The sequence below is a fragment of the Moschus berezovskii genome, chromosome 3 (assembly GCF_049115385.1).
Source record: "Moschus berezovskii isolate FMDL1 chromosome 3, NW_MosBer_1.0, whole genome shotgun sequence".
Classification (NCBI taxonomy): Eukaryota; Metazoa; Chordata; class Mammalia; order Artiodactyla; family Moschidae; genus Moschus; species Moschus berezovskii.
The window spans coordinates 114826945-114839792 of record NC_142462.1 but is presented as its reverse complement, the minus strand read 5'-3'; the positions used below and the strand labels follow the sequence as shown (position 1 = coordinate 114839792).

Genomic DNA, 12848 nt, shown 5'->3' with positions numbered 1-12848 from the left:
TATATTGACATGAATTTGCCCCAGGTTTACATAAGTTCCCCCTCCTGAACCCCCCTCCCACCTCCCTCCTCCCTTTATCCTCCCTCTGGGTCATCCCCGCATACCAACCCCGAGCATCCTATAACATGCATCGACCCTGAACTAGTGATTTGTTTCACATATGACAACATACGTGTTTCAATGCCATTCTCCCAAATCATCCCACCCTCACCCTCTCCCACAGAGTCCCAAAGGCTGTTCTATATATCTGTGTCTCTTTTGCTGTCTCGTATACAGGGTTATCATTTGCATCTTTCTAAATTCCATATATATGCGTTAGTATACTGTATTGGTGTTTTTCTTTCTGGCTTACTTCAGTAAGTAATAGGCTCCAGTTTCATCCACCTCATTAGAACTGATTCAAATGTATTCTTTTTAATGGCTGAATAATACTCCATTGTGTATATGTACCAAAGCTTTCTTATCCATTCGTCTGCGGATGGACATCTAGGTTGCTTCCATGTCCTGGCTATTATAAACAATGCTGCAATGAACATTGGAGTACATGTGTCTCTTTCAATTCTGGTTTCCTCTTTAACAAGTGGTGCTGGGAAAACTGGTCAGCCACTTGCAAAAGAATGAAACTAGAACACTTCCTAACACCATACACCAAAATAAACTCAAAATGGATTAAAGAGCTAAATGTAAGACCAGAAACTATAAAACTCCTAGAGGAGAACGTAGGCAAAACACTCTCCGATATAAATCACAGCAGGATCCTCCATGACCCACCTCCCAGAATATTGGAAATAAAAGCAAAAATAAACAAATGGGACCTAATTAAAATCAAAAGCTTCTGCACAGCAAAGGAAACTATAAGTAAGGTGAAAAGACAGCCTTCAGAATGGGAGAAAATAATAGCAAATGAAGCAACTGATAAAGGATTAATCTCCAAAATATACAAGCAGCTCCTGCAGCTCAATTCCAGAAAAATAAATGACCCAATCAAAAAATGGGCCAAAGAACTAAACAGACATTTCTCCAAAGAAGACATAAAGATGGCTAACAAACACATGAAAAAATGCTCAACATCCCTCATAATCAGAGAGATGGAAATCAAAACCACAATGAGATACCATTTCACACCAGTCAGAATGGCTGCTATCCAAAAGTCCACATGCAATAAATGCTGGAGAGGATGTGGAGAGAAGGGAACCCTCTTACACTGTTGGTGGGAATGCAAACTAGTGCAGCCACTATGGAGAACAGTGTTTGTTTTTTAAAATGTAAATTTGCCTAAAGGTCTCTTCCAGGGCTTGTCCTGAATCTTCCCGCTTCCCCACTGTTTCCAAGCCTTCCCTGTGCGCCTGGCTAGACTCTGCCCATATGCTGAGGAGGAAGGAACCGAGCTTTTTGTGTGTGTGCTCAGTCCCTCAGTCATGTCTGACTCTTTGCAACCTTGTGGACTGTAGCCCGCCAGGCTCCTCTGTCCGTGGGATTTCCTAGGCAAGAATAGTGGAGTGGGTTGCCATTTCCTCCTCTAGGGCATCTTCCCACCCAAGAATCAAACCCATGTCTCCTGCACTGGCAGGCGGATTCTTTACCACCAAGCCACCTGGGAAGCCTGCCAGGTGTTCTATAAGAAGAGGAAATATGTCACAAACTGTCCTAGGCACTTTTTCTACTCAGCTCCATTTACACGTCACAATAATATTGCGGTGGTACTGCTATCTACGGGAAGAAAAGCAGATTTTGGAAAGTTCAGTAATGTCACTGAGCTCTCACAGTGAAAAAGTGGCAGCCGTAGTCTTGACATCAGGAGCCGTTGGTCCCTCTGGAGCAGAGATGGGTGGGGAGCAGCAGGGTACCTGGTGGACAGTGCAGATCTTGAATCTGAGCATTGTGTGATGGCGTTTGGGCGAAGCCAGCGGTTACAGGCTGGGGGCATTGCCCTCCAGTCATCATTGTGCCAGGGTCAGCTGTAATTAGGGAAGCCTCCCCTGGCTCAGCAGAGCTCTATTTTGATTCTCTTTCATTGTAGTATGATAGAAATTGTACAGTTCTAAGGTAACTTAAATGGACTAAAAAAGTTTTAGTTTTTGTTTTTTTTTCCTTCTGTTTGTGTCCTAAGGCTGCTGTAACAAAGTACCACAGACTAGGTGATGACTGAGAACAACAGAAATGTATTGTCTCACAGTTCTGGAAGCTGGGAGCCTAAAATCAAGGTGTCAGCAGGCTTGGTTTCTTCCCAGGACTCTGAGAGAGAGTCTGGTCATTGCTCCTCTCCTGGCTTCCGACAGTCTTGGCTGTTCCTGGCTTGTACATTTATCACTCTGATCCTTCACTTGTACACGGTGTTCTTGTGTGTGTCTGTGGGTCCAAATTTCCCCTTTTACAAAGATACCAGTTGGGACTTTGCTGGTGGTCCAGTAGTTAAGATGGGGGCACAGGTTTGATCCATGGCTGGGGCACTAAGATCCCGTATGCAGTGCAGTGTGGCCAAAAAAATAAAAAACAAAGACACCAGTCATACTAGATTATGACCGCATAATTCTTATTCTTTCACAACAGCAAAGCAAGAAAACAAACTTGCTTTCTAAACAAGGACAATCTTGCTTTGATGCAGGGAATCTGTGGTCTTCCAAGTTTCCCCTTCTCATCACCAACAGCCATTCTCTGGGAAGCATCCTTTGCTCCAGAACAGTGGACATTAGTTAATAGGCTATTAATTCCTCCTGTTTCCCATGAGAAGGCGCTTGTGTCCACAGCACTGTCGGGATTTTCAGAGCCTATCTTAGAACTTTTGCTAAGGAACTTGTAACATCTAAGGAAGTGTCCTAGGCAACCTCTGGAAGGAAGGCTTTTAGTTTATCCAGGCTTTTTGCCCTCTCCCACCCCAAGTATTGTTGCCCTGGGGTCCGGGAGTGAGTGGCAGGGTTGCGGTCCGCCCGTTCTCACTGTGCGTGTGTCTCGTGCAGACATCAGCTGGAGACCCCGGGTCATTACTCTCACCTGGCTGCCTTCTATGAGGACAAGAAGGGGGTGCTCCACGCCGGCCCGGGGAGAGGGGGCAGCCTGCCCCCCGTCTACTGGCTGCCTTCCATCCACCGGTACATGTACCCCGAGATGAAGGTAGGTAAGCCAAAGTCTCATGCGGTCCTGGGCTTGGGTCTGGGGACAGTAATTGCTGATTGTTGTTTTCGTGAATAAGGAAATTTGTGTCTTGGGCTAACACCCAAAGTCTGCTTTTGAGAGAATAGGATTGTAACCTCAGCATTTGGTTCTTATTTAAAACATAAGGCAAGTTATCTTAAACAATATGCTTTCTAATACTTCTGTAATGGTGGTGCAGAACCATATGGAGGGTCCAGTTGTGGTGGACTCCTGGGGGCGACGAGTGGATCTGATTCTTGTGGTTGCTTTGGTTTTAAAGGCAGACATTTGAATTAAAAATGAAGTGTTTGAACAGTTGAGAGATTTCTTAGTTACCATATTTTTGATATTACTTTATTGTGTATTTTTTCTGAATTACTTTGTACTAGAATATGTTTCGGAGAAGGCAATGGCAAGCCACTCCAGTACTCTTGCCTAGAAAATCCCATGGATGGAGGAGCCTGGTAGGCTGCAGTCCGTGGGGTCGCTAAGGTTTGGACACGACTGAGCGACTTCACTTTCACACATTGGAGAAGGAAATGGCAACCCACTCCAGTGTTCTTGCCTGGAGAATCCCAGGGACGGGGGAGCCTGGTGGGCTTCCATCTATGGGGTCACACAGAGTCGGACACGACTGAAGTGACTTAGCAGCAGCAGCAGCAGAATATGTTTATTTACCATTAACAGAAGACCCAAGCAAGCGTTAGGTGTTGGGAGGGTACAAAGAGCCTCCCCCTTTCCCTCCTCCCCAAGCTCTGCCCTCACCCTCCTCATCCGCTTCCTCTTCCTCCAGCCCCCTCCTCCTCCTCCATCCCCCTCCTCCTCCGTCCCCTGCCTCCTCCTCCATCTCCCTCCTCCTCCATCTCCCTCCTCCTCCTCCATCCCCCTCCTCCTCCACCGTCCCCCTCCTCCTCCACCGTCCCTCTCCCCTTCCTCCGTCCCCCTCCTCCTCCTCCGTCCCCCTCCTCTGTCCCCCCTCCTCCGTCCGCCTCCTCCTCCTCCATCCCCCTCCCCCCTCCCCATCTTCCACCCCCTCCCTCCTCCACCCCATCTTCCTCCTCCATCCCCTCTCCCCTCCCCTACAGGTGGCCACAAGAAACTTCAGTGGAAATTTCAGGCTCCCTGGTAGAGAAATTATACCATGAGTTTGAGAGGACTCTGAGAAGGCATCTTGGAAGAGGCATTTGAGGTATTTAACTGGGCGAAAGTGAGGGATGCTAACTCCAGGCTGAGGGAAGGCGTGAGCCCCAGCGGGGGCCAGGGTCCAGCACTCTGTCGGCACCTTCTATCAGTTAGACCTTCTGCTGACTCTGTCTGGGTCTGTTGCAGCACTCTTTAAAGTGGGTTTTTTTTTTAATCCATGTTTTAGAGATAAACCAACTGAGGTTTTTAAAGGTTCAGTGACTTGCTTAAGGCCTTACAACTAGTAGGAGATAGAGCCAGGGTATACACACAGGCCCGGTGCCAAGGCCAGCGCTGAGTCCCTCCCACTCCACTGCCTTGTGGGGATGTACATGAGAAATCACAGGGCGAGTTCATGGGCCTGAGAAGACTGGTTTGACTCTGACGATGATCAGTGTCATCTGGCCAGGAGAAAAAAGTGGAAAAATAGGTTGCAATCAGATTGGAAAGAACCTTAACTGTTAGACCATGGTATTTGAACCTGAATAAGTACCAGTTAGGGTCTCGTTAGGAAAACACAAACTATGCCAGGTATTTCAAACTGATTCAATACAGAGAATCGGTAATACAGGAATTGGAAAACCAAAGGCACAAAGAGGTAACAAAATAACCTAAACACTAGAAATACAGACAGTGGCTACCACCTTATATTACTTATCTGTTGCTGCATCACAAGTTGCCCTCAAATTAATGATTTAAAACAGTGAAAGTCGCTCAGTCATGTCCGACTCTTTCTGACTCCATGGACTATACAGTCCATGGAATTCTCCAGGCCAGAATACTGGAGTGGGTAGCCTTTCCCTTCTCCGGGGAATCTTCCCAACCCAGGGGTCAAACCCAGGTCTCCCATGTCGCAGGCGGGTTCTTTGCAAGCTGAGCCACATCTCTCAGTTTCTGTGGGTCAGGGATCCAGGCTTTGCTGGGCCCTCTGCAAGACTGCAGTCAAGGCGTCCCTCACGACTGGGGGCTTATCTGACAGCTCGACTGGGGAATATCCACTTGTGAGTTCACATGGTTGTTGGGAGGATTGAGTTCCTTGAGGGCTGTTGGACTGAGAGCCTTGCTGACTGTTTAGTGCTTCTGGCAATAAACAAACATGTTGGGTCTCTGCAACGTGATGGCTTCCTTCATCAAAGCCAACCCGTGACAAAGTCTGCTGGCAAGGTGGAAGTCACAATCTGTTATATTAATTGTGGAAGTCACAGTGCTGTAGTGTTGCCATATTCTGGTGGTTAAAAGCAAGTTACTCAAGAGGAAAAGAGGATTGCATAGATAGGCAGCAGACAACCAACGAGTGGGGGAGGGTTGGTGGTGTGCCTGGGCTCTTTGAGGCTGCCTGCCATGCATTCCTGGGGCTGGGGTAAGAGGGGACAGTGATAGGAAGCGACACCCGAGCTGCAGGAGCTCGGAGGAGGGGCTCTGCGGCCGTGGTTCTCAGACCGCTTAGGGAGGCACTGGGCACCCGGGCATGGTGTGGGCAGGGCTCGCTAGGGCCGGGGATGCCAGGAATAGCTGGAGTATAGAATGGAGGTGTCCCCTGCCCCTGGAGAAATACCAGCAGAAGCTGGACCCTGAAATAGAAGCTTCCTCCTGCCCTCCTGCCAGTCACTGCCCCCCATTGGTAGAACCTAACGGGTGGCCACCGGGCATAGGAGTCTGGGAAATGTAGTTTGAAGATTTCCCGGGCGTGTGCTGCGAGGCAATAACTTAAGAAGCTGTCAGAGGATCATTAGGGCAGTTCTGGGCCTGTATTGATGAAAACCTACTTTCTTTCTCTTCACTCCTAACTCTAACCCCCTTTTTCCTTCTGAGTTCAACGCTGTCTCCAAACTCACAGGGAGGTGACCAGCATCTGACCTGGGTGCCCTATATTCCTGTCCCCAAGATGCCAAGAAGGGGCCCAGAGGGAGAAAAAGTGAAATCGCCACTGTTTTTTGCCTTATTGTGGGCAGCTCATTAGCAGACATGTTAAACCCTGGGAGATGCAGGAAAAGGGTACCTTAATGGATTGCAAGTAGACATGTGAACAGTCTTCTTTTAAAAAAACAATTTGTTAGTGCTTTATTAAAATTCAGAATATTGCACCCTTTGATCTGATAGTCCCACTCCTTAGGCTCTGTCTTCTATCTGTAAACCAGCGGAGTGTCATGATGTCTGTATAAGCATGTTTAATTCAATATTGTTCAGAGTGGTAGACAAATAGAAAACTGTATATTACACAGCCATTCGGAATAATGAATTAGAGCATAACTAGTTGACGAGGGATGCTCTACTAGAAAGTACTGTGAAAGAATAGCAAAGAGCTGAAAACTATATATGATGTTATCACTTCTGTAAAATAATCACTGCCTTGGGTATGTACAAACATGTAGATATATCTATATACATATATGAACATATATACATATATGTATCCACATACATATATGTATCCATGTCCACATATATACATGAACATGGGGAAAAAAACGTGGATGGGTGTGATGTAGGTTATTAACACATATTACCTTGGGGTGAGGTGGGTTTGGAGGACCAATGCTTATAGATGTGAAAGAGGAAAAGACCAGGGGGAAAAAATGGCAGTACTAATTAACATGGTAAATTTGATAGCCTATTCAAATATATCACATATGTGTACATATGAAGATATTGTTATGTAATCTTTCTATTGAAATATAACATTTGTCACAACTGGTTGAAAAGCTGTAAGTTTATAGGTCAATGAATTTTTTTACACAGTGAACAGATATATAAAGAAAATTTTAAAATAAACTTGTAGAGGTCAGATCTAAGCAGAGGGAAGGAAAAACCTGGAAGGTGAGAGGAAGGCAGGATTGATGGAGACCTCTCCGAGAGGCCCGACAACAGCTAGTAAATGCTCCCCCAGGGAAATAAAGCAGTGAGAGAGACAGAAGTCGGGGACTGAGCCCCAGGAGTGGATGGATTTCCTAGGGGGATGAAGGTGGAAGGTGAGGGATGAAGCGTGAATCCGAGGGACCGACCAGCGACAGTTAGGGAGTTAAGAAGAGGATGGGGTGCCTGACATGAAAAGTTGGAGGGAAACATAAAAGTAGGAACTGTGCAAGACCAGAAAAGAAGGTTCTCTGTAAAAGCTCCAATGCCAAGAGAAGGGAAATGTGTTGAGGTGAAAGCACAGAAATCTGTTGTATCGTGCAGTCGGGGTGCAGCCTAGGGCCGCGCCTCAGCAGAGAGACGGTCCCCTCGCTGGGCTGCTGCCCTTTTGCCCTGGCACAGGCCCTGCCCAGCCCTCAGCTACTTGCGGTTCCCAGAAAGCAGCTTGCTCTCATAGCTCGGGGCCTGCGTACACCCTCCTGCAGCCCCCTGCCCCTCTCTCGTAACAGCTCTCATCAGGCTGATGTTTACGTGCTCGTGTGCCTGCGTCCTCCGCTGGCCTGTGAGCTACACACTGTCCTGGCAGTGACCTTCCAAAGCACTGACAGCGCTTGGCCTGAAGCCTGGTGTCTGTCAGTGACAGCCGTGTCATGTGGCTTTCCCGTGTGCCCAGTGTTGCACACGGTGTTTCTCAAGTGGTCCTTCTGACCATAGGAGGGGTGTGGTGATATATCTCCATCTTACAGGTAAAGAAAGTGAACCAGAAACGTGCGCTGCCTTTCCCGAGGTCTTCCTGTCAGGAAAGGGCAGAGCCGCACCCCGGCCTCCGACTTCCCCTGGGTCAGACGGAGCGCACGCAGTTGCTCCTGGAATATGGCTTGGCTCCTCTGCCCGCCTGGGAGGCGACCCTCAGAGTTGAGGGGCCCTGGCATACGGCACTGGGAGGAGGCGGGGATGAAGTTGGGACAAGGGGGTGGAGTTAGGTATGGGGGTGGGGTTAGGTGCAGGGGGGTGGGGCTACGTGCAGGTGGGTGGGGTTAGGTGTGGGGGTGGAGTTAGGTGCAGGTGGGTGGGGTTAGGTGTGGGGGTGGAGTTAGGTGTAGGGGGTGGGGTTAGGTGCGGGGGTGGGGTTAAGTGCGGGGGTGGGGCTAGGTGCAGAGGGTGGAGTTAGGTGCAGAGGGTGGGGTTAGGTGTAGGGAGTGGGGTTAGGTGTAGGGAGTGGGGTTAGGTGCGGGGGTGGGGTTAGGTGCAGAGGGTGGGGTTAGGTGCGGGGGTGGGGTTAGGTGCGGGGGTGGGGTTAGGTGCGGGGGTGGGGTTAGGTGTAGGGGGGTGGGGTTAGGTGCGGGGCGTGGGGTTAGGTACAGGGTGTGGGGTTAGGTGCGGGGGTGGGGTTAGGTACAGGGGGTGGGGTTAGGTGTGGGGGTGGGGCTAGGTGCGGGAGTCCTTGTGTCAGTGGGTAACCTGTAATCTGTTCCCACATGTCACCTCCCATGGGAGCTGGTCCCTGTATATTTGAGGTGTCACCTCGGACAGTTGGTTCATCCCTTCCTTCCTCCCTGTGCTTAGTCACTTTGGGAGCTGGATGGTCTCACTAAGGTGTGCGTCATCCCGGAGAGACTCAAATATTACAATCCAGCTTCTCTTCCTCTGCACCGCTTTCTCAGGTGAAGTAGATAATGATCCTAAACGCTCACTTCGGTGCATCCGGGGAGCTGCTGAATGATAGAATTCTGGTTTAAAGATAAGACTTTCAAAGTGAAAAATACCGTTTTATATAGAAGTACCCATCCCTTAGTGTATCTGTTTAGTTATACCTTGGGTTATTTTTGGTGGGGAGGGGTAGTTAGCACACACTTGTATTGCATATTTTTCACAATATTTCTAACAAGTTATTCCTCCCTCCCCCTCACTCACCTCTGTTAATTTTTTCAGATCACACACCCAGCTGGCTGCATGTCTCAGTTTATTAAGTTCTTTGGCGAACAGATCCTCATCCTTTGGAAATTTGCCTTACTTCGAAAGCGCATTTTGATATTTTCTCCCCCTCCAGTGGGCGTTGTATGCTATAGAGGTAACTAGAAGCCAAGGTCAGGGACTCTGCCCAAGCTCCTTGCGACAGAAACTGCCCCATTCTTCCCATTATTGACCAAGGTCAGAGGGATTGATCTGTATCAGGGGCTCACTGCTTTGAAGTCCTGGAGGGCCGCAGTTGGACTGATAACGTAGAATGTGGACTCCGGCAATAGGGAAGATGGATCGGGTGGCAGATGGGTAGTCTGGAGAGAGAGAAGGGCCTGGATTAAAGCAGAGAGGATGGATTCCAGATATAAAAAGAGAAACCTGGCAGAGGCTGGTGTCAGATTGGGTTGTAAGGTTCTGATGTGTATGAGAGGTCAGGGCGAAGAGTCTAGGATGACAAGGACGGGCGGGGGGGCGGCCACCAGCTGGGGACGTGCGGAGGAACAAGCCGGGGCGGTGTGATAGAGTCCACTGGGACACTACCTGTGTGAGCTGCTCTGAGACCTCTCGAGGTGGACGCTAGGCAGTGGTTTAGTTGGGTCAGGACCGTGGCGGGCAGGCCAGGCTGCCTGTGCCGCCACTTGGAGAGAGTGTGAATCAGGAGGGATGTGTCAGCGTGGAAGATGCTGGCCCGGGCGCTGAGCCAGAGGAGGCTGAGGGGCGCAGACAGGAGAAGGGGTTGCCGTGGGCAAGGGTTCTGAGAAGGGGGAAGGTCACCAGTACCACATCCTAAGCGAGATCTCCTGCGAGAAAGAGAGACTGACCCGTGTCTGAACGGAGACCCTAGTGACGCGGGCAGCTCAGGAGGCAGGGGGGCAGGCTGGCAGCGGGGACCCCGGGCGCCCTCACCTCCGCTGTCCCGCCAGTGTACTGCTGCTGCTGCCTGGCCAACGTCTCCCTGCCTGGCATCGGGGGCACCGTGCCCGAGTCCAAGCCTTTCTTCTACGTGAACGTGGCCGACATCGAGAGCCTGGAGGTAGAGGTGTCTTATGTGGCCTGTGAGTACGGGGCCCGCCCCATCCTGCCCGCGCATCCCCGGGGCCCTGCTTCCCTGTAGGGCCGCCCTGCGCGGCGTCCCCGCCTCCTGAACCCCGGCTCCCGCAGGCACCACGGAGAAGATTTTCGAGGAGAAGCGGGAGCTCTACGACGTCTACGTGGACAACCAGAGCGTGAAGACGCACCGCGACCGCCTGCGGCCGCTGCTGAAGATCAACAGCGCCGACCGGGAGAAGTACCGGCGGCTCAACGAGCAGAGGTGGGGCTGCGGGAAGGGGCGCCGCCCCGGCCCAGCCCCGCTGCCTGCCACCCCTTCCCTCTGCCCAGGGAGCGGGGGTTGAGGAAGCGCCCCACCTATACTGATGGGCAGCAGGCATGCCTGGGCTGACTCCTTTCTGGTGGCCTCTAAAATCTGTGAAGCCCAAGGCAGCAGGCTGGTATCAGTGGTGGGATAAATGGCCTCACCCCAATTGTATGACAATTAGGAAAGGCTGTCCCTCGTCCTGGATTACCCAGGGCCTGGCCCAGCCCTGGACTCCAAGTCCTGTGCTGCCCCTTCTCTCCCTGCCTTTGGCCGGGGCAGCGGTGGGGATGTTGCTCTGGGTTTTCAGCCTCCTTCCTGGGAGGCAGTGACCCATGCAGATGCCCACCCAGTGACCTAACCTGGGGCCTGGGGGTCCTTGTAGCTGCACCAGAAGCTGATGGTCATCTCTTTCCCGACAGGCAGATGCTGTTATATTCCCAGGAGGTGGAAGAAGATTATAACCCTTGTGAAGAGGACCTCTTTGTGCTGTAAGTCAGCCTGGGCGGTGGTCATGGGCCTCCCTGCGGGTCCCTTAGCACTTGACCGTTTTAGCCTGGATCCCTCCTGTGTTGGGCTTCCCTGATGGCTCAGCAGTAAAGAATCCGCTTGCCAGTGTAGGAGATGCAGGTTCGATCCCTAGGTCGGGAAGACCTCTGGAGGAGGAAATGGCAACCCACTCCAGTATCCTTGCCTGGGAAATCCCATGGACAGAGGAGCCTGGCAGGCTACAGTCCATGGCGTCACAAAGAGTCAGACACAGCAACCAAACAACAACCACCTCCTGTGTTACGTGCTGCAGTGCAAGGGTGCCCTTTATTGCCCTTAGAGCTGGGTTCCACAGGGTCAGCCTGAGCCCCGAAACGCTGTTAGGGGCACCCAGAAGAGTTCAAGAGCAGGGAAAGGTTATTAAGAGAAGTGGGAGCCCCAGGAGTCGTCTTCCTATTGGTCATTTACACCCAGATGTCCGCTGCATAGGAGCTGTCTCTTAGGATGCGGGGGCTTGTCATCCATTACTGCCTTTGAACAGAGCACTTCCTTGTACGGAATATTATGGGATCATCAAAAACTTAACTCTTGAATTGAATGACATTTCTTTTACTCCACAGCAGTTGGTGGTCGGGATCAGAACCATGGCCTCTATACCTTTAAGGCATTGGTTTCATTTATAAGCTGCTGCTGCTGCTGCTAAGTCGCTTCAGTCGTGTCCAACTCTGTGCGACAGCTGTGTTTAATAGTGCCAGGTGATAGGAACAGAAATGTAATTGAACCGGAAACAGTTCTGCCAGCTTCCTGTCTTGGGATGGGGAGTAGCACTTGCAGTTAGAATTGTTTCTGCCTTTGAGCATCTGCCAGCAATGTGGGAGACCTGGGTTCAATTCCTGGGTCGGGCAGTTCCCCTGGAGAAGAAATGGCAACCCACTCCAGTATTCTTGCCTGGAGAATCCCACGGACAGAGGAGCCTGGCAGGCTACAGTTCATGGGATCGCAAGAGTCGGACACGACTTAGCGCTGGCTTTTGATGTTGCAACAAAGGTGCAGTACTTTGATTCTGATCAAGTGTACTTTCTAATGCGCACCTGCTGTAAGATGTAAAAGTGTCTGGGAGCTGAGCAGAGAGTCTCCTCAAGGCTTTTGAATCTCTGTCTATTGAATCTGAAACTCCTGACTGCCCAAAGCTTGGGGCACTGAGCACCTTGCTCTGTGGAATACAGATGAAAAGTCTAGACTGTTATGTTATCAGACCATATCTGAATATGGCATATATCTTCATATAGTACTCTAAGTCAGTGACACTCAGATATGCTCTGTGCAAATTAAAACAAAGCCATCAGAGTATTGATTTCTAACATAATTCCACAGTGGTAAGAGAACAGACTGTACCTTTCAATACCTTTGTACCATGAAAATTTTTGCACCTTGTTTTGTCCCTGGATATGTTCCCATGTCTCCTGGTTTAGTCTATGGGAACTTGAATAGAATTTGTATCCTACTGTTATGTGAATCTTATTACACTGAATTGGTTCATAGTGTTTTCCTGGTCTACTATGTCCTTCTGCTTTTCTGTCTATTCATTCTCGTAATTTTTGAGAGTTTGATATTGAAACTCCAACTAAAAATCTTAATTTATCTACTTAAAAAAGTTATTGTGATATATAGTAGAACTACATGTAAGTGGAACTACATATAGGAACTATATTTAAGTTCCACCATAGTGGAATGTTGTTCTGTATTTTCTAGGTCTCCTATAAATGTGTATCATACTTTCATAATTTCAAAAAGAAAAAGCCATCTAAGGAACATACAGTTATACACAGATGATGGTGAGCTGTGGAGATATCGGTCCCTCTGCCTGGCTCCCCCT

General features: G+C 49.8%; 1 protein-coding gene across 1 annotated transcript in view; it reads left to right on the top strand.

Annotated features, from left to right (window-relative positions):
• The window catches only part of DENND11 (DENN domain containing 11), a 49875-nt gene that overhangs the window by 30208 nt on the left and 6819 nt on the right, over window positions 1-12848 (top strand). Inside the window, exons 4-8 of the mRNA XM_055421390.2 lie at window positions 2958-3111; window positions 9100-9238; window positions 10053-10184; window positions 10291-10441; window positions 10906-10974. Coding sequence (XP_055277365.1) covers window positions 2958-3111; window positions 9100-9238; window positions 10053-10184; window positions 10291-10441; window positions 10906-10974 — 645 coding nt within the window. The remainder of the gene's footprint in view (window positions 1-2957; window positions 3112-9099; window positions 9239-10052; window positions 10185-10290; window positions 10442-10905; window positions 10975-12848) is intronic.